The sequence below is a fragment of the Falco cherrug genome, chromosome 8, assembly GCF_023634085.1.
Source record: "Falco cherrug isolate bFalChe1 chromosome 8, bFalChe1.pri, whole genome shotgun sequence".
In the NCBI taxonomy this organism is placed as follows: domain Eukaryota; kingdom Metazoa; phylum Chordata; class Aves; order Falconiformes; family Falconidae; genus Falco; species Falco cherrug.
Window position 1 is genome coordinate 20,447,562 of NC_073704.1, and position 24,583 is coordinate 20,472,144.

The 24,583-nt window shown below is 35.9% G+C and overlaps 1 protein-coding gene across 8 annotated transcripts in view; it reads left to right on the plus strand.

Moving 5' to 3' along the window:
- The window catches only part of LOC102050984 (neurabin-1-like), a 43,106-nt gene that overhangs the window by 14,324 nt on the left and 4,199 nt on the right, over positions 1–24,583 (plus strand). For 4 of the 8 annotated variants that reach the window (XM_055719138.1, XM_055719137.1, XM_055719136.1 and 1 more), the window contains 15 exons: positions 404–536; positions 1,020–1,140; positions 1,632–1,736; positions 1,915–2,035; positions 2,517–2,660; positions 4,506–4,559; positions 6,368–6,597; positions 8,113–8,209; positions 8,291–8,480; positions 9,232–9,383; positions 10,194–10,521; positions 13,189–13,276; positions 14,373–14,444; positions 14,982–15,177; positions 20,663–20,779. In XM_055719138.1, the coding sequence (XP_055575113.1) occupies positions 404–536; positions 1,020–1,140; positions 1,632–1,736; positions 1,915–2,035; positions 2,517–2,660; positions 4,506–4,559; positions 6,368–6,597; positions 8,113–8,209; positions 8,291–8,480; positions 9,232–9,383; positions 10,194–10,521; positions 13,189–13,276; positions 14,373–14,444; positions 14,982–15,177; positions 20,663–20,779 (2,148 nt within the window). The remainder of the gene's footprint in view (positions 1–403; positions 537–1,019; positions 1,141–1,631; positions 1,737–1,914; positions 2,036–2,516; positions 2,661–4,505; positions 4,560–6,367; positions 6,598–8,112; positions 8,210–8,290; positions 8,481–9,231; positions 9,384–10,193; positions 10,522–13,188; positions 13,277–14,372; positions 14,445–14,981; positions 15,178–20,662; positions 20,780–24,583) is intronic. The other 4 variants (XM_055719139.1, XM_005442897.4, XM_027810587.2 and 1 more) reach the window with 3 other exon arrangements.

Here is a 24,583-nt window from a genome sequence, read left to right on the forward strand (position 1 = left end):
ATCTGTTTGAAGCACTGGGATTGGCAGATGGTGTGGGGGGAGGGAAGAAGAGAGGAGGAAGGATTTGGGGGAATGTAGTCCTTAAAAAAAAAAAAAAAAAAAAAAAAAAAAAAGTCACTATATCAAAGAGATGATGAGTGATTTCCTTGACTGATTTTTTTAACTATTTGGTGCATTTACAACACAAAAAATCTTGAAGGAATTGTTTTGAAGCTTTTACAACAGTACTTCTGTGCAAGTTGGAAACTGTCTTACAGCAGCAGTATTTATTAAATTGATGGTTGTTCATAAACAGGATCTCTAAAAATACCACTTCAATTTCCGTACTGATTTTCTTTCAATTATATCGTGTTTGGAAGGGGGTGGGAAAGCACTAAAAAAAGTCTTCTGTTACCTTTCTTAGGTCTTCAGTACTTACTCAAATGAAGACTATGATAGACGTAATGAAGAAGTTGACCCTGTGGCAGCCTCAGCTGAGTATGAACTTGAGAAAAGGGTGGAAAAAATGGAAGTGTTTCCTGTGGAAATTGAAAAAGGTGCAAATCAAACCTTGAACATTTGCAAGAGATACTATGCAGAGAAAAGATAAAACAATTTTAAACTGTGATTTCCCTGAACTTAGGTCTTAAATTTTTGAATGTGTGTTCAGGCTTCCATTTGTGGCTAGTTCTGTTGAATTCAGTGAACGTTAACTGGATAGGACTCTACCAAGTGCAAATTGTCATACTTAATTGAAGTTAGGAAGACTGCAATACTGAGTGACAGTCTGCACGAAAATATATGCAATGCATGCATCATACTGACTCCTCCAGATAGCATGAAGCTTTGAATCTAATGGGCAGTCATAACTACAGAACAAAAAGGCTTTAAGTAGTATCTAGAGAACATGTTGTCATCTTTTTTTTTTAAAGTGAATTTTCCCATCTTTTGTGTGGAAGGACTTGGAATGCTTTGAAACTGCTCACTAAAGTGTTACGTCTTGTGTTATACAGCTAATGTTAGATTTTTGAATCCCTTAGGTGACAGTGGTCTGGGCATCAGTATTATTGGAATGGGAGTTGGTGCTGATCAGGGACTGGAAAAACTAGGTATTTTTGTAAAAACAATAACAGATGGTGGAGCTGCTCAGAGAGATGGACGGTGAGTTTTTCATTGAATTGAATTTGCTTTTCACAAATTTCTAACTGAGCCAAATTGTTTTCATTGAATATGCTAAATAAAAAGTACAAAAGCTGAATGCAGTGAATAAATATTACATTACTGCTTTATGTTAATTTTTCATGAAACAGGATTTTATTTAATATAGGACATTTTTTCAAAATAAGCATACAGCATATATGAGAAAAGCTTAGAATGTGCCCATGTGTAAAAGTGCCACAAAATCATGTTGACACCCCAGGACGCGAATCACTGCAAATAGTATGCAAAATACTAAGGCAAATACTGTGTAAATTTTATTTGGTGATCTGTGTAGTAACAGAGCAAGAGATTGTTTCTAAGCAATTATTTCTTGGGACTCGGAATTTCTCTTTATAAATTGTAGTGAGTTTTAAGTGATACTTCCTGTGTCAAAAATCTGTCAAGCCAAAGTGTCTGTTGACCAGATAGTTAAGCATTTATTTGTTTTGCAGAATTCAAGTAAATGATCAGATTGTTGAGGTTGATGGCATAAGTCTAGTGGGAGTTACTCAGTTCTTTGCAGCCACTGTATTAAAAAACACCAAAGGAACAGTGAGGTATGTATGTCCTCTACAAAATAATACTTTATTTTTGTCTTTTTTCATTAATGGAGAATACAAAACCATAATATGGAAGTTTCACAAAGATGTTGTTAAAGGCAACAGGATGGTAAACTTAATTTCTTAAGAATATCTTGAGCTTTTTGCTGCAGGGTAATTTCTTTTTCTTCTGTAGGTTTCTAATTGGGAGAGAGAAGCCAGGGACTCAGAGTGAAGTAGCCCGCCTCATTAGTGAGACTTTAGAGCAAGAGAGATGTCTGTATGAGCAGCACTATGGTCATGATGATACAGAGCAGGTAAAACGTCATACATACTTAAATATTTTTAAAATAATGTGATTACCATTACATGTAATAACTTCTGCAAATGGAATAAATGTGTTTTGAATCAAATGGAAGCAAAAAAAGGGTAAAAAGGGCAGCTTGCTAAAAAGAGAAAATGAAAACTTCATACACTACTGTACTCTTATCAAGGCATATGATTATCACTACTACTATACTTCCAATTTATCAATAATCCAAAAGACGTTTTAAAGTATCGGCTGTGCATGATTGTTTTGTATATGGCTTACTTGGCTCTCTTTTGTGTAACTTTGATGACAGTGTTTGCAAGTCATCTTTGAAACTTAGTGTAGGTATGAGAAACTAAAAAGGAGTAGTAAGTGGTGGACAAGTTTTGCAACAGTTTGGATTCCTTGATTATGTGCTTTTGTTATTACTGCTACCATAATGCAAAGTATGTGTGTTACAGAAAGTCATTATTTTCCCATCTTGTCAGGATGATGACTATGATGATGATGATGATACATATGAGTCGCATTTACATGGAAAATCTGTAGAAGTTTTTGATCTTCCTGAAAATGAAGATATTGGTTTACCATTGGATATGGATTCAGCACAATCTCTTCTTAAATTTAAAGAGGTATGATAGCAGTTTCTTAAATATTTTTTGTGGTGCACTAGGGAGCATCTGAACCTTATAAGATTGAAATATAATCTCCTTCATGTCCCCCTCACTGTGGTTTTGGGTTTGTTTTCCCAGCATCGCCAATAAATATATCTGGTAAATGTCCCTTGAATTGTAGGTCGTCTTTAATTTTCTGATCCCAGCCTCCCTGTGCATATTTATAATATCTGGCCCTTTGATTTAAATTAAATTAAAAAAAAAGCCCTTGATATTAGAACCCAACACCACCTCCCTCCTTGTGATGTCTGAACATTGCATTAAATAGATGTGATGCTTCTCTTCATTGTCTTTGGCCCATTGGACTTTGCATTTATTTGTTGCATAGTAGAATGGCTTTAGCTGGGAGGGGGAGCATGGGAGAACAGGTATGCCCATTCTGAATGGTCTTGAGTGTTGTGGTTAGATCTTCTTCAGGAAGACAAGAAAAACACATCTAATCTTCTACTCTGTTTCTTGCCCTGAGGTCTTCTGGAAAATGTCTGTGTATATAAAAGCACTTGATCTGTAGATAGGCAAGTTTTTGGCTTGGAGGTTTTTTTTCAGGTGGTCCCTTCTGGAGTTTGTTATGGTGTACTTCTTGGAAGTAATGAATTCGTAAACCCAATAGGCCGTTCCAGACTGTGAATCCCAAATTAATATAATTGGAAAATCTGGTTCCCTTTCCCCAAGGTTTTTTATGAAGTAATAGTTTGCGTTATACAGGTCTGTGGAATTTAGTCAGGGATTTAAGTGGTGCAGTCTTTGGCCTTTAGGGGTCTGGGCAGCTTTGGTAGATTTAAGTCCCTGTTAGTTTCACTCTGGAGGAGAGAAATACACTGCAAAGAAACTGTTTCATCAGATGCCATTTGTGCATACATCAGCTTATTTTTGTAAAGGATCAGTATTCTGTGGACCTCCTTAAGTTTGCTCTCTTGATAACACTGATGATGTCCTTGAGAAAGTTGAAATTTCAGGCTGTTGATCACTAGAGAACATTTATGGTTTCTCTAGGTTAGGAAGCATAGCAGCAGGCTACAGCATCTCGTAAGTGCTGTGTTTACTTGGGATACAATTAAATTCTCAGCTAGAATCATTACTATACTGTTACTAACATAATCTAAACAAAGGATAGTAATGAATTCATTTGTTTTAATGTGTTTGGTGCACTATGCCTTGCCAAAAAAAAAAAAATAATCCCCCTAGGGTTGCAGATGGAAAGTGAGATACAAGAAATAACTATAGTTGTCAAAAATTGTGCTTTTGCACTCATGTTCTGTTTTCTTAATATATGTTAACGATTATCTTTGCATTTGACTAGGATATAGCTTTTATGCATTTCTAATAATCCTCTGAAAATATATGGTGTAAACTACAAGGCTTAATTTTAAAACAAAGCCAGTACATTTATTTGTAAGTTCCAATAAGTAAAAATATTTAGCACTGTTAAATTTTTACTTGATTCTGTGTACCAGTTGTCATCGTAAGTGCATTGCTGTCTTTTCATGTTCGTGACATGTTGAAACATTTGTTTTAACCTACTCACTTTTCTGAATGCATAGACAACAATGGGGGATTTTTAACTATAGGTGGTTGTGTACTGATTTTTGTAACAAATAGAATACTGTGGAACTTCTGGGGGGGTTAATTTGAATTCAGCTTTTTTTTAAAAAAAAAGCTCATGATCAGTTCTTCTGTAATTGACAAATAAGTTGACTATGCTACTGTAAAAATGGTTTGAGGAAGAAGGGAATCGTGGACAAATAATTCAAACTACTGTTTCAAGTGACATTTTGTGTATGCTCATACAATTTTTTGTTGCAGCTGCAATTAAAGCATGCAGTAACAATAGCTGAAGTGAATCAACTGAAGGAGAAAGTAAGTTTTCAAAGAATCTTATAATTTGGTGATGTGGGGTTTGTTTGGGGTTTTTCGTTATTTTTTTTATTTCTAACTGAATTTTACCAAGAATAGGCAGAATGCAGAAGGCATCAATCTGATTTAGGCCTCAGGCTCTATGTACTCTGTGCTATGCTAGACAGGCATCTCTGAACTGAAGAGCTGTGCTCAAATTAAACAAACAAACAAAAAACCCCACCACAGAACAAATAAAGCCCCAACCCCAAAATCCCCCCTGTGCCATTATAAAATGAATGCTTCAATATTACTGCTTAGAGTAGAAGTGAATATAGCGGAGTATTGTATGAAACAAGCTCCTGAACAAATAAGAGAACGTTTTCAGCAGACAGAACTTGTCTTACTTGAATGTAGATTTAGCCCTTACAGACAGTGGTTAGTGGTTGACTTTCTGTTAGCAGAAAGTTATTTCTGTTACCTTGTTTCCCCTCTTTCTCTCCTCAAATTTCTGACCTGCTTTGGGGAGAGCATGATTTCCAGTTGGGGGTTTTGGTTTTTTGTCTTGTTTTTTTTTTTGTTGGCTTTTTTTTTTTAATTGTTCAACACTTCTATTTTCTCTGAGAAAGGATTTCTTGTTCTTTTTGCTGCTTTTTTCCACTGATGGAGATCTGTGCATGGCCTTTTTCTGGAAATATTTGTTGTAGGTGAGCAGCTTCTTCTATTCCATTGCCCTTCTGTGTTGCCTTGCTGAGAAATGCGTACCCTAGGCCATGTTGCAGCGGATTGCTGGAGGCAGGTAGCAAGTGGTGAGGAGATAGTGCTTCAGACTGCAGTAATCTTGAATAACAGTATCTGTTGGGGTTTATTCTTGCACTCTGCAAATGTTCAGAGCCTCAGGTGTAGAGAGGCAAGGCAGCCAACATGATCTTATGATAGCTTTGCTTTTGGTCTCTGACAGTGCCCCTCCTCCTTGCAGTATTCTTGAAATTTGGCCCAACTGGATTGCTAAAAAAAATGATGTTCAAAATGTTGGTGTCCCATCTTGGTGCCCCATTTACAATTCAAGAAATTCTTGGTCCTTTCAACGTCTCTGTTCCATCAGCAGATGATGTTAACTGGCTTCAAAAGCAGTGATTTCCTCAGTGTAAATGGTGTCCCCAAAGAAGGAGACGTGGACAAACTAAGTGGTATTCTGCCTTCTTGCTCCTCCAAGGCCTGGAGAACTTCATATGTTAACATTCCCTTTTATAATGTGGCTGCTGTCAAACTGAAGGGGCCCCATCCCTTTCTTCTGTTGAGGGAATGTTTGGCATTTTTTATACATTAGCCCCAGAAGAGCAAACCATAGGTACGTCATAATTTATTGGAAAGACCAGTGCCTTATAAAGTAGCAGGGGAAGATCAACTCATTAGCTTTATTCAAAAAGCTATTGGTAACATAGTGGTAGGACAGTGAGCTTGTCTTATACAGGTTAAGATTCTGTATCTCTGGTTGCTTTTGAAGGTAAACAAAATAGGTCCCTCCAGAGGTATTAAGATCTTGAACAAGTCAACATAAGCTAACAATAAAGGTCTTATTCATTTTATCTCTTTAAAAAGAAGTAGTACAAATGAGGAAGTAGTAAAAGACTCTTAGGTTTGAGTTCTAAACCTGCTTGGACTAGCAAGGGTTCAAAGAGTTGATAAGATTTCTTTAAAAGTTTGGTGTCTTGTTTTAATATTACTGATAAGTATTTAATTGTTATGAGCTATTCTTTACTTAAAACCCAGCTGTTTATACATGTTTATTTCATCTTTTATTTTAATTGCTTAAGTATTAATCTTTTCAGTTAAAAATCGTTGAAGCAGAAAAAAATGAATGGAAACTGAGTCGAGCCCAACTTCAGCAAAACTTAGATGAAAGCAAAGAGAAAATTAAAAAGTTAGAGATGTACTGGTTAGAGGCACAGAGTTTATGCAAAACAGTAAACGAGCGTCTTAAAGAAACTCAAGAACAATGTGATGCCCTTGAAAAGAAATACAACAAGGCCAAGAAATTGCTTAAAGATTACCAACAAAAGTAAGTACCCCAAAGTACCAGGTCTGTATTTCTTGCTTGTATGTTTTGTACATTATGGGGAAAACTGACAACAGTACCTAGGGTTAGGATTTGCTTAACACCCTTTTTTCGTTTGTCAGAGCTTAGGGAAGCAGTGGGCTATACATGCTGAATTCTTCCATACCGTAAGTGACCAGCTTCTGGAAAGGTTCTTCAAAAATTTTGCTGCTGCTTTTGTTTCTAAGCTTAGGAAAAATATCTAATATTTCAATAACAAATTTTAAAAATAACTCAGTTAAGAAACTGTAATGCATCTATACTTTCAGAATGTCTGCTTGCAGTTTGGCAATGTTGCTGTTTGTGAAAAACCCACTTAACAGGCTTAAATGTTCCAGATAGGGTAGGCATCAAAGGATATATAATGAGCCAGATACACTGAGTTAGGAGTTATATCTTTTAGGGGGAGTAAAAGGAATTCTGAGAAAAATTGGAGTTTGGGATATGTATCTAGCCCATCAAAATGTCAGCACAAAACCAGTATCTTCAATCTGTTAACAGGTTTGGGTTTTTGGTAGGGGTAATGCTGCTTATTAGATATACTTGTGTAAGCCTTGCACACTGGTGTCATGCGATTGTGTCTGTTTGTCCTGCCTTCTTTCTTCTTGGCTAAACAAGAGCTAATTGCTAAATACTTGTATAAGTGTCTTGATATTGCGAACCCAACGGTTACTTTTGATAGTTACTGTAAGTGTATACATTTCTTGTCCCCTATTTCTATTTATGCTACTTACTGTTAGACAGTTAGCGTGATTTTTTGCTTTGTAGTCCACATCCAGAAATATTACTATTCACAAGGCAATTTTGTGCTGTTTGGTGAGCTTTGTAAAGGTCTTGTTTTCCCTCTCCTCCCAAGCTTATCTGCATGGAAGTCCACTGCATGGAAGATGACTGCTAACACTAGTTTCCATTTCCTCACTGTTTAGCAAGTTCTCATTACTCCTTTGACTGTCCCTGAAGATTTTGCGTTTTGTGTAGATGTACACATTTCTGGTCCCGTATCTGACTTGCAGGAAAAGCAGCTTCTGTTTTTGTTTCCTCCTTGTAAGTGTTTCTTGTAAAACCCAACCATTGCAGTTTCTGTGGGATGAACCAAGCAGAAACTTGAAATGCAATTTACTTTCCTACAAAGTGTTTTACCGTAGCTTTTGGAAGGAGAATACTGTTCGTGCACGTATCTTTGTGGAAGAGAGTAAGATGTAATGACTGGTGTTGTGTGTATGTCTCATGCTTTTCAGCTCAGAGTAAAATATAGTATCATATGTATTTCTTTTTGAGGACCATAGAAGCATAAAAAATACATAGGTTGTTTTGTGATGTTACAAGATTAATGAATCAATTATACCTTACAGACTGATATTTTTTGATGTTTACTAACAGAATGCTTTTTAGTAAATGTAACTGTGCATATTTCTATTCTATGTGATTTTCTACATTTCTATATATTACTGTTTCATATATACAAATATATTTCACCAGAGAAATAGAATTCATGAAAAAAGAGGAGAATCATTCGAGGCTGCTTGAAGAGAGAGACCAGGAATATGCAGGACAGCTGAAAATACATCAGGAAAAAGTAAAGTAGTGTTATATTTTTGAAATAAACTCCTGCATTCTTGGAGAGTTGTATCTCAATTCTGAATTTTAATTCTTGCAGATTTCAGAGCTTGAAAGTAAATTAAAAGTATATGAGAGAATGCCATATATGTTTGGAGGTGGCAGTTTATTGGAAGATGGTTATCAAAGTCCAGGCCAATATAATGAACAGTCAAAGATAAGAGAAGAAAATGAGAAAGAAACTGAATCAACAGAAGAAAGACTAAATTCTTCAGATATGTTGATTTCTGGTAAGTAGGTTGTAGGATTTTTGATTTGCATTTAACAAAAATTAGGAGTAGTTATGTGTAGTGGCTTTTTCACTGTTAGAAGTAGTTAAGTGTTTGCTGTTTCCTGCTGACTGGGTAAATGTTTGACCTGAGCCAGTGTGGATTTTGTTGTTCAGGTCCCTGCATGTTTTCAGTATTGTAATAGTGTATTTCTGAAGTGCTGTAGGGAAGAAGTAGTAAATGGAGAGACATCCATCTTCACTGTTCCTCAGATTATTTAATAATGAAAACGATAATGTTAGTGGGACCAAAACACTGAGATACGTCAGACTTACACCAGAGCTTGCTATGATTTTTTTTATTTGTCTTGTGATTTTATGCCCAGATACAAAATATCAGATGGTGTTTCAGTTAAGAAGCATACTCTAAAAAGTTTTGGTAGATGTTTATGTACTTCGTAAAAAGTTTCTATCTTAAAGAACAAATACAGGAACAAATATAGGGCACAAATTCTTATCTATTTGAGAATAAAACTCAGTTTTCAAGCCATAATACAACTATATCCTGATGGATTATTTTTTTTTAATTGAATAAATCAGGTAGAAATTAGAAATTGCTGTCACAGTATGTTAAAATATTGTTGTATTATATAAACCTGTATTTTTCATATAGTAATGATTAACAGGTAGAATAATTCTGATTTAACTTCTGAATATTCTTCTAGACCTTGCATATCAAGCTTTTTTTGTTTAAAAGTACATACTTGTTGCAGATTTTGATGCTTTTGTTGGGGATACTCCCAGATTAGACACCAGTGCCCACAAAGCAAAAGCTCAGCTTGCTTTGAAAGTAAAACGCCAGCCACCTTCTCGATCGAAGCTGAAAGAATCTCTTGGAGCTGGACAACAGACTGCAAATCTACAGGTACTGATATTGGTAGATAATTACACATTCAGGAGCCTGAATGTATGTTCGGTTTTATCTGTGTTTGCAATTGCAATTGTTGTCCATGCTTCGTTCAGACTGTGCCAAAGCATCATATTTTTATGCTGTATCAAGTGAAAAAAAAGTGTTCGGGTTCATACCACATATGTGACCTCTGACATGTTCTTTGTGGCACAGTTTATCTGAAGTTAGCAAAATAGTATGCAAGCTTGTTGTATTCTACTTGCTGAAAGATTTTGATATGGTGACAGTGGTATGTTGTAAAATGTGCTTACCTATCTTAGAATTCCTTAATCTGAAACAAGTTACCATATTTCTTCAAAGACTAAACGCTTCTGAAATGCTTCATTATTCCATAAATAATCATTTAAGTCCACGAAAAGTATACCAGTATAATGTTCTAGCATATTTCTGGAAAACAGTTGAAGAATTGAGGTGTATGTAGTTTGGTATGTGGGAGAACCTGTCATAGAGGGAGAAGATTGAACTACTTCAGTCAGACTGAATTGCATTGAATTGGAATGGCTAAGATGTACCAGAAGATTTCTGACTTGGCTAGAGAAAGATGATTTGGGATGTGCAGAAAGATCTGTATAGGGGTGGATAAAGGAAAGCCTGTAAAATCAGCTTCATGTGATTTAGGTGGTGTCTACACGTGGTTAAGTTAAAATTTTCTAAACTGAGGAAGTTTGTGTGTAGCATAGCATATTCTTATATCCTGGTAAAAGATCAGATAGTAAATTATTTTATGTCATGTTTATCATAAAATAACTTTTGACTTTGTTGAAGGATGAGGATTCAGAAGATACTGTTCTCAACAGAGAACTTTCCACTGTGTACCTAACCAAGGCCTTAGAAACAAGTGAAAAATTAACTTTCCCACGCCTGGATGACATAGATCGAAAGAGTGAAAAGCCTGAACAAACAGAAAACACAGAAAGTCCTCTAGAGTCAAGTCCTTCTGCTTCCACACACTCTTCTCCAGTACACAAACCAAACAACGAAAATAGCACAACCACTACTCGTTCACCTCCTCCCGAAGAGATGGCTCCAAATTCTCCTCAAGGGTATCCCAAGAATGTTAAGCAAAAAGAAACAAAAGGGAAAGGGGCCAAGGGTAAGACTTAAGGGTGTATTACTATTTTAATCCTTCAGGGTTAAAGTATTAAGAGATTTTAGATATAAATGAATATTGAACAATAAACTTAGAGGGAAAATTAATTGACTACAAACTAGTTTCCTGTTCTAAAACCACTTGTTAACTCTTAAAAAAAGTATGCAAGTTCATTGTATTCTATTTTTACTTACTGAAAGATTTTGGTACAACAGTAGTATGTTCTAGAAATACTTACCTATCTTTTAATTCCTTCCTTTGCAACAAGCTAGTTCTCAAATTTCTACAAAATCTCAACATTTCTAAATTAATTTATAGTGCCAAGAATCTAAAAGGTGCCTGCAGAATAAATGCTGTTTCAATTAAGCAGTTGTGGGAAGGAATCGGTCCAAGTCAGTTTGGTAAAAGCTCAGACCTGTAAATCAGTCTGAATGGTTGCCTTGACACAAGCTAGAGGGGAGCTGAGTCATTGACTGTGGATAATCAGCAAAGGTCCTAACACATTTCTGTAAAACACTAGCCTCATATGTAGCAATGTATCGGAGAGTAAGTTTCACTGATTTCCTGATTCGCAGAATAATTCATTGTTGGCTTTGAGCTGCCAGAACTTATCCAGGTGTTCAAACAAGATACAGATTCTGAATGTTATGGGAATTACTGCATTATTTATTAGGCTTAGGGTATTTCTCACTAAGAAAAGGTTAAAGGTTTTATAATCAGCCTAGTCACTACTAATCATTATTTGCTAAAATATTTGGCTTTTTTTCTTACGAATAACAGAAAAGGGATCATATAAAATATTTCAAATGCTTTGTAATTCCTTTAGTCACCTAGCACAATATATAAAGGCAGATTATACTTGCTGTCTTTTCTGTACAGCCTGGACAAAACCTTTCTTTCAATACCCTGAAAACAGAAGCTGTTATATACTGTTCTGATTCTATTTGTTTGTTTTAAAAAAACTTATCAAAACAAGTACCTAATATACAAGTGATAATGCTTTCTTTTCTACAATTTTTTTGTGGTGGTTGAAGCATTGCGAACATTTTCTTAGAACTGGCAATCACTGAAAGAGCTAATTAATGCAGTACATCAAAAATGAGGATTAGTATTGAAAGCTTGCGCTTTGTATGCAGAATGACACTAAGTGCTACTTTCTGCTAGATTGTTGCTTTCTAACTGTATCGAAATGTCTACCTGTTATTCCACTGAAATAATCCTTTCTATTACCTTTCCATCCACTCGTATCAGTCTGTGATTTAACCTATTGTACTGTGTTTTAGGAATTACCTCTTTTCTTAAAATATTACCTCTGGAGAGAAAGGTGGAAACAAATGTCAATATTAATTCTTCTGGGTTTATGCTTAAGCTGACAGGAAAAATAACCTGTTTGGCTGGTAGTTATAATTTATTGGATGTTACATGTTTAGAAAGAGTGGTTAACTAATTAGATAACAGAGATAACCATTATATGTTTCAGGAAGGATTATTAGCTGATGTGGGTGGTGGGGAGTTGTCCTGAGTTTTGCATAGTAAACGTGATTTCTGGGTTTTACCATCCTTGAAGGCATCTGTGTACATAAGTTCATGTCAGGAGTTGTCTTGAAGGCAGAGCTTAAAACCTGCTTTGTCTCACAAAAATCAGGCTGCGTCTCTTTCATAGGCAGCTTAGCTGTGAAACACCCGATTTGCAATATGAAAAGTATTTCAATTATTAAAAAAAAAATCTAGTAGCCTGAGAATTTAAAAGGAATTACATTCAGGAGTTGCAGTAATCTGTCACAATCCATTAGGAAGAGGTAGTGTGATGCTTAAGTCTGTCACTTAATTTCACTTAACTGAGCAGTTTGCATTGAACATACTTCCTCCGGTGAAAAGTAGGATCCTAGCACATTGTAATCCTATTTTGAAAATACAACAGTCTTGGAGGAGCTTCAGAGTCGCAATTATTTCTTTAGAATAGTCACAGTTGATACACTGTTCCCAAGAAACTCAGCTTGTTAGGATCTGTCTGCTCTCCAGGTACTGGCTATCATGTTGGTTAGGTGCACTCTCTGGAGCTAGCAGCTTGCGTACGTAGCTTGTGTTCCACGTAGGTAGCCTGGACTAGCTACTGAACCAGAAAAAACGCAAAAGGAGCATCTTTCTTCAAGCATAATAAAGAACGATTAAATGCTGTATTTAACTGTTGCTTTAAAACTGAGTTTCATTCATGCATCTTATACTAGTTATCTAGTTAATGTATTTTGAAGTTGACACTTTGCAAAAGAAAGGTAGAAAGAGGTACTTTTTTCTAAAGCTGTCTTAAACTATCCTTTGGTTGTATTTCCCTAAAGCAAAATACTGTGGTAAGCTTTAGCTTTCTGTAGACAGTATAGAATTCCTGGTTATCAAAAGCAGTATATTTGAGCAGTCATAAGCAACTGTTGCTTATGTGTTGCCATTTCTCAATGGCACAGCACAGCCAGAATGATGGGAAGATGCCATAGAGAGTAACTTAAGCTGATATTACTGTAGTATTTTCAGCTGGTATCTGCATGTGTGAATGTGAATTTTAACACTGTTACTGAGGGTTTAGTATCTTATTTACTTACAAACGTCATCATAAGTACTTGAAACTTGCAAGTATTTTTAGAATAACATTTTTATTTTTCATCCCTCTGTGAAAAGCAGAAGAAAAGAAAAATGAAGACAGGACTGTAGAAACAAATGAAGGAACGTCATCAGGGAAGTCCAAAAGGAGATTTCCAGATTTTGGGTAAGCGTTTACTCGTGTTTATTTGGAAAGAAATAATTTTCAGTGTTACTTTTGGAGAATATAATGTTCTCTATAAACAAAAAAATGTTGAGGAAATCAGTAATGCTACTTCATAGCAACACTATGGGGCAGAGTCTTTTTCATCTTGCATTTGTAATGTTTTATTCATGTTTCTACCACATCTCGATTTTATTTTTCTGGGCTTTTTTTCCCCTCAAAGAATTTCTTGGGGTTCTTCATTTTTATCTGAACACACATTTTCTCTATGAATTACATTGCAAATCTGTAAGTAGTTTTATGCCAAAATATTGTTGGAGCCTAGGCTCTAATGTTATGTCCTGCTGTTGTTATAGTCTAAAATAGATACCTGTCTTGCCTTAATTTCTTCTACAGTAGAGGTGTCGTTACAGAAGGTTTGGCTATAGTAGCTGCTTACTGAACTGTTCCTTGTAGGCAGGCAGCAGTGACTAATGGATTTCTGAATTTCATTTAAAAGACGAGATTGCAAGCAGGGGTAAAAAAAAAAGTGCAAGCTGCATATTGTCTGGAAATGAAGTGTGGCACCTGAACTCTGGAGATTTCAGAGAAGAGTTGCTACATTTTGCAATAAGCCTTGCTCCTTTGGAGCTACGTGTAAAACTTGTTGAAGCAAGCCAACATCAAAGACTCAGATTGGTACTGCAACAAATAAATCATAATACGTAATGTAAAAATGATAACTTATTTCACACACAAAGAATGTAGGTAGTGACTTAGTTCAAGTCACTCTGCATTGCATATGGACAGCTATATAGTAGTAAAACTCTGTTCTTCCTCTTGGTTGTACACTATATGCTAAGTTTCTTTGGGCATTTTCTGTTTATTTTGATTACATGTGGTCTTTGAAAGCTACTTTCATAATTCTGTCATGGTTCTTTAATAAAATATGAATGACAGTACTTCTTTAATTGCATGCATAATCTGCAAAATCTTGCTCTAACAACATAAATGTGGCTTTTTGTAACTGTTAAAATCAATGTAAACACTAGCATGCTGAATAAAAAAAAAGTTGCACTGTGTAAACAAATGCTTTATGAAAACTGTGTTTTCATTTCAGTGGATTACGGAAATCTGGAGGCAAGGGCAAGAAACAAGAAAAAGAAAATCTAAGAGGTTCTCTGGATAGCAGGTAGTTGTTTTGTTTGTTTAATATGTACATGCTGCATTCCTAAAATTTTTAACAGGTTCTTTAAAACTATCATTACTATTTGACCTTAAAGTACATTCAAGTATAACAGTGGCAAAATTCTGTGATGTTTAATATAATGATGTGGAGATGAGCTTCTAATCTCATGAAATAAGAATAGAATAGTATAGAGGAAACAGTAAAGCAGGATTACGTTTTAAAGTGGCTCATAAAATTAACACATTGTACCCTATCTTAAATATAAAACCTGTATTTTGCTTAGGAATGTTGAGTAAATTAGCAAATTATTTGAAATTATTAAATTGTTCGGCGAAATACTGCAAAAGCTCTTAAATTTGAGTTATTCAATAACTCAGATTATTTTGCATGGATACTTAAAGGCAAGTATCAGTTTACATTTTAAATATTTTGCTGTGAAATGGGTAAAAATGAGTGGTGTGTGTTTTGAGTTTGTTGGTTTGCGGGGTGAGGTGGGTGGTTTTGCTGTTGTTTAAAAACAATTTAACCTACTTATTTCAGAGGTTCCCGAGAACTGTTGGATGACTCTGGCAACAATCTATCTGCATCAGATTCAGATTCCCCTGTTCCTACTTGTATGCCTTTCTCTTGGTTTGGAGACAGCCACAAAGAGCCTCAGATTTCTAGCAGCAGCCTGCATATTACTCAGAGCGGGCAGGACAGTGGTGAACATGGTCAAGAGAAGAACAGAAGCAAGGTAAAGATGATTAATTTGTGCTCTGAATATTCAAGCATTGCATCTTGATAAAGTAAAAACATCAGTACTTAGTATATGGAAGCTTGATCACTTAGTCCTTGACCACATTGCCTCTTACAAATGTTGCTGCAGAAGTTTGACGCTTCACAGCCCTCACAAGCAGAAACTGTGTGAGTGTTCCCGTTCCCTCCTGTTCAGTTGAAGTATCAGTGGAGGCTGTGCAGGCTAGAGTAGAATCTAAGGAACAATCACAGGGTATGTTTTTTCACGGGTTTATAATGCTGAAAGTAACGCCAGCCTTAGGACAGTAAAAAAAGTAAAAAGTAAAAACAGTAAAAGGCAGATCTGTTTCCCTGTCTAATACAGTCTCACACTTGGAGGAAGGAGTACATAAATAGAGGTCAGCTCCCCAGGCAGCTGGCCAACTAGTTCTTACCATACTGGTATGTAGGGGTTCAGTACCAGAGAGGTGGATGAAGATAGCATCCTGGTTTTCATTAATGAATTTAATATTGAAAGCCAAGAGACACATCTGTAGAACACACTCTCTTCTAGGAAACTGCTTCCGAGTAACTGATAATATTCTAATAATTTAAAGCCTTTTAACTAGATCTTAAGAGTAAGGCTACACAGTTCGGTCTATAACAATAAAATTACTATCTTTACAGTTCAAACTATTTGAAAGAAATGGCTATAAAAAGTACGAAGCTTAATGTGAGTGCTGTCTAAATATTTTGTTAAAATCTATTTCAATGTAAGACTGTTATTAACAATCTTATTAACTTACCTTAATTTTTTTATTTCCTTTGGATTTTGTCAGATTCAAAGTTGTAGCTATTTGAGTAACCTCTTAAGTTTGATTGTTCTTGAGTTTCATACTTCTTTTCACTTTAGTTGTCTAAAATACCCTTTCACTTTTACCTTTTCCTCTATGTTATTAGAAATGAGTTACGAATCAAGGAGAGAAACTCGCTGGGTAGTAGTCCATGAAGTCACTGTCATCTTGCATAGATTACAGAAAACAAGTTGGCTTTCCATGTTTCTAGATGCTGATTGCACTAAAATGCTGTTATAATATTTTTATTTTTTTTACAACTACCTTCTGTTTTCTTAGTGTCCCTGTGACAGGAATAAGCTGTTTGCATACATAGGTCATAAAAAATACAGAAAGTGGTTTTAGAACCATAAAATACCCTACTATTAACACAGGAATTTGAGTAGGAACTTTTTAATCTCTGAAGTAGAGCAACACTTCACAGAGTAATGTCCAGTATGTGTTAGTCTCATGTATTTACAGCTTCTGCACTGTTTACTTCTGTTGAAGCATGCAGTGCCCAAAAGATGTTTCTGTAAATAACCTGAGGATGTTGGAACTGCAAGATCCATGTTGAAGGGGATATGCATACACTTTGATACATTTTTTTTATTAAATAGGAGTGCATAGGCTGTAGCAAAACTATCTAGACGTGTTTTCTGTATAGATAAACATTCGGTGGTTTAGCTTTCAAAAGTCATTGGTTCAGAAGAACCCATTCATTCCTCCTTTCTGTCTCAAATAATTTTTCTGAGTGTAGTAGAAGTCCCACTGCTGCATTACTACTATAAGGACCCATAATATGCTGAAGCACCCCTTAATGTGCTTACATAGACACTTCTTTTGGCAATCAAAAAGGTATAGATCTTAGCAGATCAGGTGTTCTCTTCCTTTCCACATTGCCCTGAAATAATAGCTTTTTCTTCTCATTGTTGTATACTTTATTGAAGTTGATTATCACTTTAACCTTCCTGCTGGTTTCCTGCCTACTGTTTTTGTTTCCTTCTCATGCTCCAGTATGTAATTGCTGCTTGCTGTTCTTTTCCTTAGTGCCAGTTGCAAACCAGCAGCTGGAAGAATATACAAGTCTTCAGCTATATTTCTGCTTTGTGAAATGGTAGAAAGCTGACCCTGTTAAAGAACAGATTCTTATATATTAATTGATCCCAAAATCATGCTCAGCCTCTCTGAAGTCAGGCTGGTTTTACTTTGCAACTTTGGGGTCAGGGTCTTCTATAAAGATGTAACATGACAGTTTTTTGGTTTTATGTTAGTCGTATCCCATATGATCAGGTGAAAGCCCTTCTTGAAGAGCAAGTAAAAGTAGGAACCTTAAAAATCTTTGTCACATAAGAGTCTCTGTTGTACTGAGTCTTTCACATTGTGTATAATTTCTGTAGTTGTGTTTTTAATATGGATGGTGTAAGGATTGTAATTATATTTTAACTGTTTTCTGTTTATGCAGAATTTGCCTCTTAAAATTACTGACCTGGAAGGATTTTGTTTTCTTAAAACTGAAGTTAGTCTTAAACTTACAATTTGGCAAAGTAACGAATCAACTTGTTGTTGCTTGTGAAAACTAGAAACACAAGAAATCAAATCCTGTGATCCAAGTGTTTGCAGACTGTTTAGCCTTACGAGATTACCAAATTGCAGTTCTTAAATTAGTCCCTTTACATAATCTGCCCCTTAATTTAGTCCCATTCTCTGATACAATAGAAACACATACATGCTGTTCACAGTCATTATTTTTCCAGAGTGTTATTTAGCTTCTGTAAGTTTGTATGCACTGTTTTATTTTCGTTGCAAGGAACAACACTGGTGTAAACTCTTTATATCCTAGTACCTTAAGCTGTAGGAAGCATACCTATAAAACCATTTCTATCTAAATTCTGTGCTCTTTAAGAATCAAAAATCTTTGCAACTGGCTCTAAACCCTTAAAAGAAAATTACCTCTTTAAAACAAATGGGAGCAGGGGGAGGAGAAAACATTACAACTGGTGCTGAGATGCTTTACTTCTGGCTATGTGTTCTTCGTATTTTTTTTTAAAGTCTCATTAAATATTTTGCTGCAGTATCATCCTGTCTTTGTTTTTGGGTTTTTGGGGGTTTTGGCATTTTGTTTTGGTTTTTGACAGTTTTGTTTCTGAATTGTTCTCAATTGCTCTGCAAAGATAGGAAGAGTGAACCCAGGGGTGGCTAAAATAAGAGCTCCTAAATAAATTTTCAGTTTGAGTTGAAATGAATTTGAGAATAGGTTGATGGACAAAGTGTTCTGTTGTTTCTGGTAATACTTTTACATCTAAAAGACTGAAGAAGTCTGTAAAATATAATGTAATTAATAAAATAATCTACATGCTAAATAGAACACCATTTCCTGTCATATACAGTACCACACTCCATGGAAAGGTAGCAGGAAAACTCAAGTTGTGGTTTGGGGTTTTTTTGTTTGTTGGATTGTGGTGGTATTTGGTAGTTGGTTTTGTTCTTTTTCTTGGTGTGTTTTTCTTTTTTCTTATTTGTTTTTTTTAATACTGGAAATGTGTATCAGTAATTTAGGGTCAAAGGGGGAGTGCAAAGGTCAAGTATCTGCCCCCAAAACAAAACCAGAATAATCTAGAAAATTTAGAGTTCAGGTTAAACTGAAATCAGAACACAAATACAGAAGTGCTCAATGAAGACAACTGCAAAAACATAGTTCTCTTATAGGAGCATAAGTTACTGAAGAAAAATGTCTTTTAACATCAGCTAATTTAGGATCTTGGGTTATTCATGCATATAGGGGTATGGTATGGCATCCTTACAATGTATAGTTAGTTGATTAGACACTTAGAGAGAAACAGAGAAAATAAAGCTAAATAATTGCTTGCTCTTCTGTGGGCAGCAGAGTAATGCTGAGAAATTGTAGAAAGGCAAGATTAGAAGGCTTGGTTTTGGCAGAATTATTTTTTACTTGCTAAAGAAAAATAATGTAAAAGTCTGGATCAGAGTTGGAAATTCAGGTGATGAAACTAGAAAATATTCTGGGAAATGCATACATTAGTATTCTTTAGAAGGATTATCTTACAAACCTGCTGTGAAGTTTTCAGGTGTAGCATCTGGGGTTTTTTCATAGTCTTCAGCTTGAATCAGAGACTGCTCAGGTAACCTGCCTGAGTTGTACAAGTACTGGCTGCTGGATAAGTTTGAACCTAGATCCTGCTGCTTTTAGATGCTAAGGCAGGCATACAGATCCAAAAGCTTCCTTTAAACACAGACTATAATAACTGAATGTAAACAGTAAATACTATGAAGATTTTACTTTTTTTCAATATGATAGTTCTTACAGTAGTCATATATCTAACCTGAAATTTACTGTTACTTTGTCATAGTAATTTATTAAAAGAATCAATTTGCCAAAGTCTTTTAGAAGAATTTTCTGTTTTGAAAATAACATTCAGGCTGTCATACTGCATAATTACTGTATTTACAGTGTTAAACCATTTTTTCTGTAAAGACATCTGAGTAATTGTTTAACTTCTAAAATGGTCAGCTTTGTTACAGTGTTTTTATGCTATGGTACTTTAAAGAAGATTTTTGCATAGCTTGATACAATCCATTTATTATAAAAATTCTTTTAAAGATCTAAAATCTTAAAGATTTAAATCTAGGTGGTACTCATCATATCAAAGTAATTTTTAGATTACATGATTCTGTGCCTCAAATGCAGCCATCTCAAAATTGAGTCATAGAATAGTTTGGGTTGGAAGGGACCTTTTAAAGGCCATCTAGTCCAACCCCCCTGCAATGAGCAGGGACATCCTCAGCTAGATCAGGTTGCTCAGAGCCCCATCCAGCCTGACCTTGGATGTTTCCAGGGTTGGCGAATATACCACCCCTTTGGGCAACCTGTGCCAGTGTTTCACCACCTTCATCAAAGCTGTTAAAATGAACAGCAATATAATACAGTACCTTAAATCAGAATTTAGAGTTTTGGGAAAGTTTGTCCTTAAGCAAGCTCTGTATTCTCTGTTCATTAACTAATTTAAACTCTGATCTGCAAGCTGCCAAAAGCTCCTCACTGTTCCAGTTTTCAATGTATGTCAAGGAAGAGCCTATTTGTTTCACTGTCAACTACAGTGGTTCAATAGTGGGCAACTAAGAAGTCTAAACCTATTTCTCGTTTTCAGAAACTTTGTAAATTATGGGGTGCTTCTGTGCCATGGGAATCCTAATGACTATAAACAATTAGAATTGATTTTTATGTTGCTAGCAGAACAACACCTTCTCGAGCACATTGATAGGTTTGTGTAGGTTTCAGTTGAATACAAAGTCCATATGAATAATTCCACCAAATTAATCTTAAATTGCCTCTCCCCGAGTTTGGTATGCTTGCTGAAAAAGTAACTGCCTGTATTTCCTTGTGTACTTTAACACAGTTTCAGGTTATGGACCGATAGTCCACACAAGGTGCTTTCATTGGGGATATTGCTTTAAATTTGTTACTGTGTTGTTGAATTCAGAAGTTTAACAAAAACAAGTCAGATGCTTGATGTAGTGAGTATATGTGATCTAAAGATAACTGATAGTATATTTTTTTTTTTACCAAAAATCAAAATTACTAGAATGTCACCTTATGATCTGCTTTTCCAAGGAGTGAGTTAATAAAACGTTATTTCCACTTGTTTGCAGAGTAGAATTGTCATAGATGATACATACCATAGCAAGCCAAGTTGTGAACTTTCAGGTTTAGTGACAGAACCAAATCTGTCAGGTCGTTCACACACTTTAACCTTCTCTTCAAATGAGGTGAGTTTCAAAGTGTGTATATGTGTCTTGTTGATGTTGTTGTTCACACTACAGCATGTTTAATAGAAACAGATTTGTGTAATGTGAAACTAGATGGCTGTTTCCATATTTGAATGCTGAAGAACACTGTAAAGAATTGTAAGCTGTTACTGAACTAAGGACACAGACCAGTGTATCAGCCTTTGTGTTCTGATCCTAGTTATATTATTAAAATTGGAATTAACTCTGTCTGATCAAATTGCAGGTTTTAATTTTAAATGTGACACCTTTCTGTTCCACTAATTTTAAAGCAACTTCCTGGGTGAATGAAAACTGCAGCATTTCTGACCTTGCCTTCACATCTGTGCAGGTTTGGTTTACCGTAAAATTCCATCTAAATAAAAACAAACAAAAGAGGAAAAAAAAAAAGGCAGAATACGGTGGTTCTGATATATGGGTAGAAACTAGTTACCTGGAAGTCAGTGTTCATTCCCCTGGAGAACTAACTCCTTTGGCTACAGCTGAAACCTGAAGCCTACACTTCAGTAACATTCTGACATACAGTCTCATTTGATGTTTGACTGATGTGAGTCTTTGTAAATTATATATCCTGTATAGACTGGGAGTCGTCATTAAAAGCTGAACACAGTCATCTTCCAGATATGAGTTAGAGGACTTGCCAAACTGGTGGTTATAATGACTGAAGAAAAAAACTAAATGGTGTTTCATGAATGTGGGGGGGTTTGTTGTCAGCTATGTTAGACCAGGCTTCAGTGAAGTTTTTGTAGAAAGTCAGAACAGTCTTAAAAACAATGTTATAAATATGAAATCACTTAACATAAAAATCAGGGGCTACAAAAATCATATAACTAGTTCATAGGTTTTCACTAGTGGATTAATTTCTTGCAGATTTTTATCAGAGATGACAGTCATAGATTAATGAAAACCAGAGGAACTTCAGTTCATATCTATCATTGCATGTGCTCCCTGCATTTTTTTGAATGGAGTGGTTCATGAATGGAGTATGTGTTCCTAAAACTTTCAAGCACTATCAATTGTAAGATTAACAAAGCTAAAGAGCTTCTTGAATATTGTTCTTTGATCAGTGTTACAACTTTCAGTAAACTTCTGGTTCTAAAACTCAAACAGTTGTGCATGTATAAAGTGATGATTTAAGCCTCTTTTTGTTATAGATTATTCTGATTCTAGTGGTCTCTAGTTCATATGTTGCTTATGTGTATGACCAATTGTCATGGTTTAATCCCAGCCAGCAACTAAGTACCACGCAGCTGCTCGCTCACTCCCCCCAGCCCCCAGTGGGGCGGGGAGGAAAATCAGGGAAAAAGGTAAAACTTATGGGTTGACATAAGAACAATTTAATAATTGAAATAAAATAAAATACAGTAGTAGTAATAATAATTTTAATGAAAAGGAGAGCAGGGTAAAACCCAAAGGGGGTGGGGTAAAGGGGGGTGTGTGTGTGTGGGGGAACAACCACACCAAAAACAAGCGATGCATAATAGAGCTGCTCACCACCTGCTGACCGAAGCCCAGCCAGTCCAAGAGCCGGCCCTGGCCAACCCCTCCCAGTTTACTTGCTGAGCATGATGCTCCATGGTGCGGAATATCCCTTTGGCTAGTTCAGGTGAGCTGCCCTGGCTCTGCTCCCTCCCAGCTCCCTGTGCACCTGCTCGCTGGCAGAGCACGGGGAAATGAAAGTCCTTGACTTAGAGCAAGCACTACTTAGCAGCAACTAAAACATCAGTGTGTTACCAACATCATTCTCATACTAAATCCAAAACACAGCACTGCTCCAGCTACTAGGAAGAAGATTAACTATTCTAGCTGAAACCAGTTAAAAGGTTTTGTACCTTTTCAGTAATTATATTGATTACCAGGGTTTGTTCTGAGAATGATAAATAAGTTCTGAGTTGGTTTCTCTTTTGGAAAGCAGTATGTGTGAAGAAAAATAGGTAGTTCTGTTCTTGGGGGGGCTTTAATTAGTAGTACAATACATCATGGTTTAGGAAAAAATCAGTAACCGATCTTTTAGAACAATTTTGGATATTTCGAATCCTTAACTTAAGCCCTTCACAAGTAGAATTTATGCCTGGTGATTGTTGTTCAGATGGTTTCATAAATATCCAGTAGGAATCATGCTAGCCAGTATAACAACCCCTGCTTTCAGAGGAATGGGCTACTGCATGCTGCCCAACGAATCCTGGAATTGTTAGTAGACAGGAGATGGAAATACTTTGAAATCTACATGACAGCAGCACTGCAGAATCTGCCTCTGCTGTGCAGGTACTCACAGGCAGTTTGGAGAAGTGACTGCATGGTGAGAGTCAGGTTGTTTAGCACCCAGCTAGTTACAGCAAGCTAGCTGATAATTCCTCCTACCCTTCTAATGTTTTTAATCTCTTAAATGCTATAATGGCACTTGGGTTTGTATTTTTTATCTTTAGAGCTTTCAGTATTTCTGTACTTGCCTTCTGAATCATCTGCATTTTTGCGCAGCAGCACATGGTTTTCTTGTGCTTCCATACCTTATAGTTTTAGTTCTGCTTTCTGAATTTACAGCTGATCTAGTGTGTGTGTGGCGGCTGCTTTGGGGACTATAACTGTGATGTAAAAGTCTGGGACAGACCTTCTGCTTCTGGAAGGACAGTAAACAACTGGGGGGAAAAATGATGTAGAGGTGTTACTTAATGATTCATAAGCATTGCTCAAAAATCAGTGTTCTTCATCTTATTCCTCTCTACTTTTCACTTTCCTATTCATTTTCTGAAAAAATAGTCACAGATGTGCTTTTCTCTTTTGCAGTAGTGAAAAAATCAAATTATACAGGATTAAATATCTTCCTGTTTACTTTCACTTCTGTGAGATGATGTCTTAAGTGTTCTAACACAGATTCAGGTTTTGGTACAACTTGTTCTGTTTTAGGGTTGTGTCTTTACTGAATGAAGTAGGAGGAGTTTGTTAGCAACTGATGATGCTGAAAACCTAGATTGGAATTAGTAGCTCAGTCTGGAAGACTCCTCCATGGGACAGTCTGTTAGCTGCTCTAATCTGTGCTGCTTGGAGGAACTTGTGGAGAGAGCCCCTGAGATTCGGTTGGGGGACTGCATTCCCCTGGAGAAATGAATGAATCTGGGCTTCAGTTTGACAGGAGTACACTTTCTTCAAGTACTTACACTCTGAAATTACAGAAGCAAAGGTTTTTCATGGCTGGCACAGATTAAATAAAACTAGTGAGTGTGTTCCAACTGGAATAAAACATTTTACATGTTTCTCAGTGTGAAGGAGATACAGGTAGATAGAAATACACACACACCCTTAAAGGATAAAAGCAGATAATCTATTAAAAGTGGCAATATCTATGTTAGTATTTAGACTGAGATACAGGTCAAATTTGAAACGTATAGTGTTTCCCCTTTTTTGTGTATTTTTCATAAACACTTGCTAATATGAGACAAAATAAAAAGTTATATTTTTTGTATTACAGTTTTAGGTTGAGGAGTACTGTTGTCTAAAATGATTTCAAATAAACAAACATTTTGAATTTCCTTTAATAATTTATGCAGTGAATCTTCTTTCCTTAACAAAGCATCTCAAGCTTGATAGCTTGGATAGAAAACTCATTGTGCCCCAGTTGTCTTGATACAGATGCTGTATAGAACACTCCAAGCAAAACCACTTCTAGAGCCCTGTGCTGCTGTTTTATGAAAATTGCTGTTCTTTTGCATGTCAGGAAAGTGGATGTGTTCACACTTGATACATCTATATTAGCATTTTAATTTGGATTAGTAGTTTATTGTTGAAGTA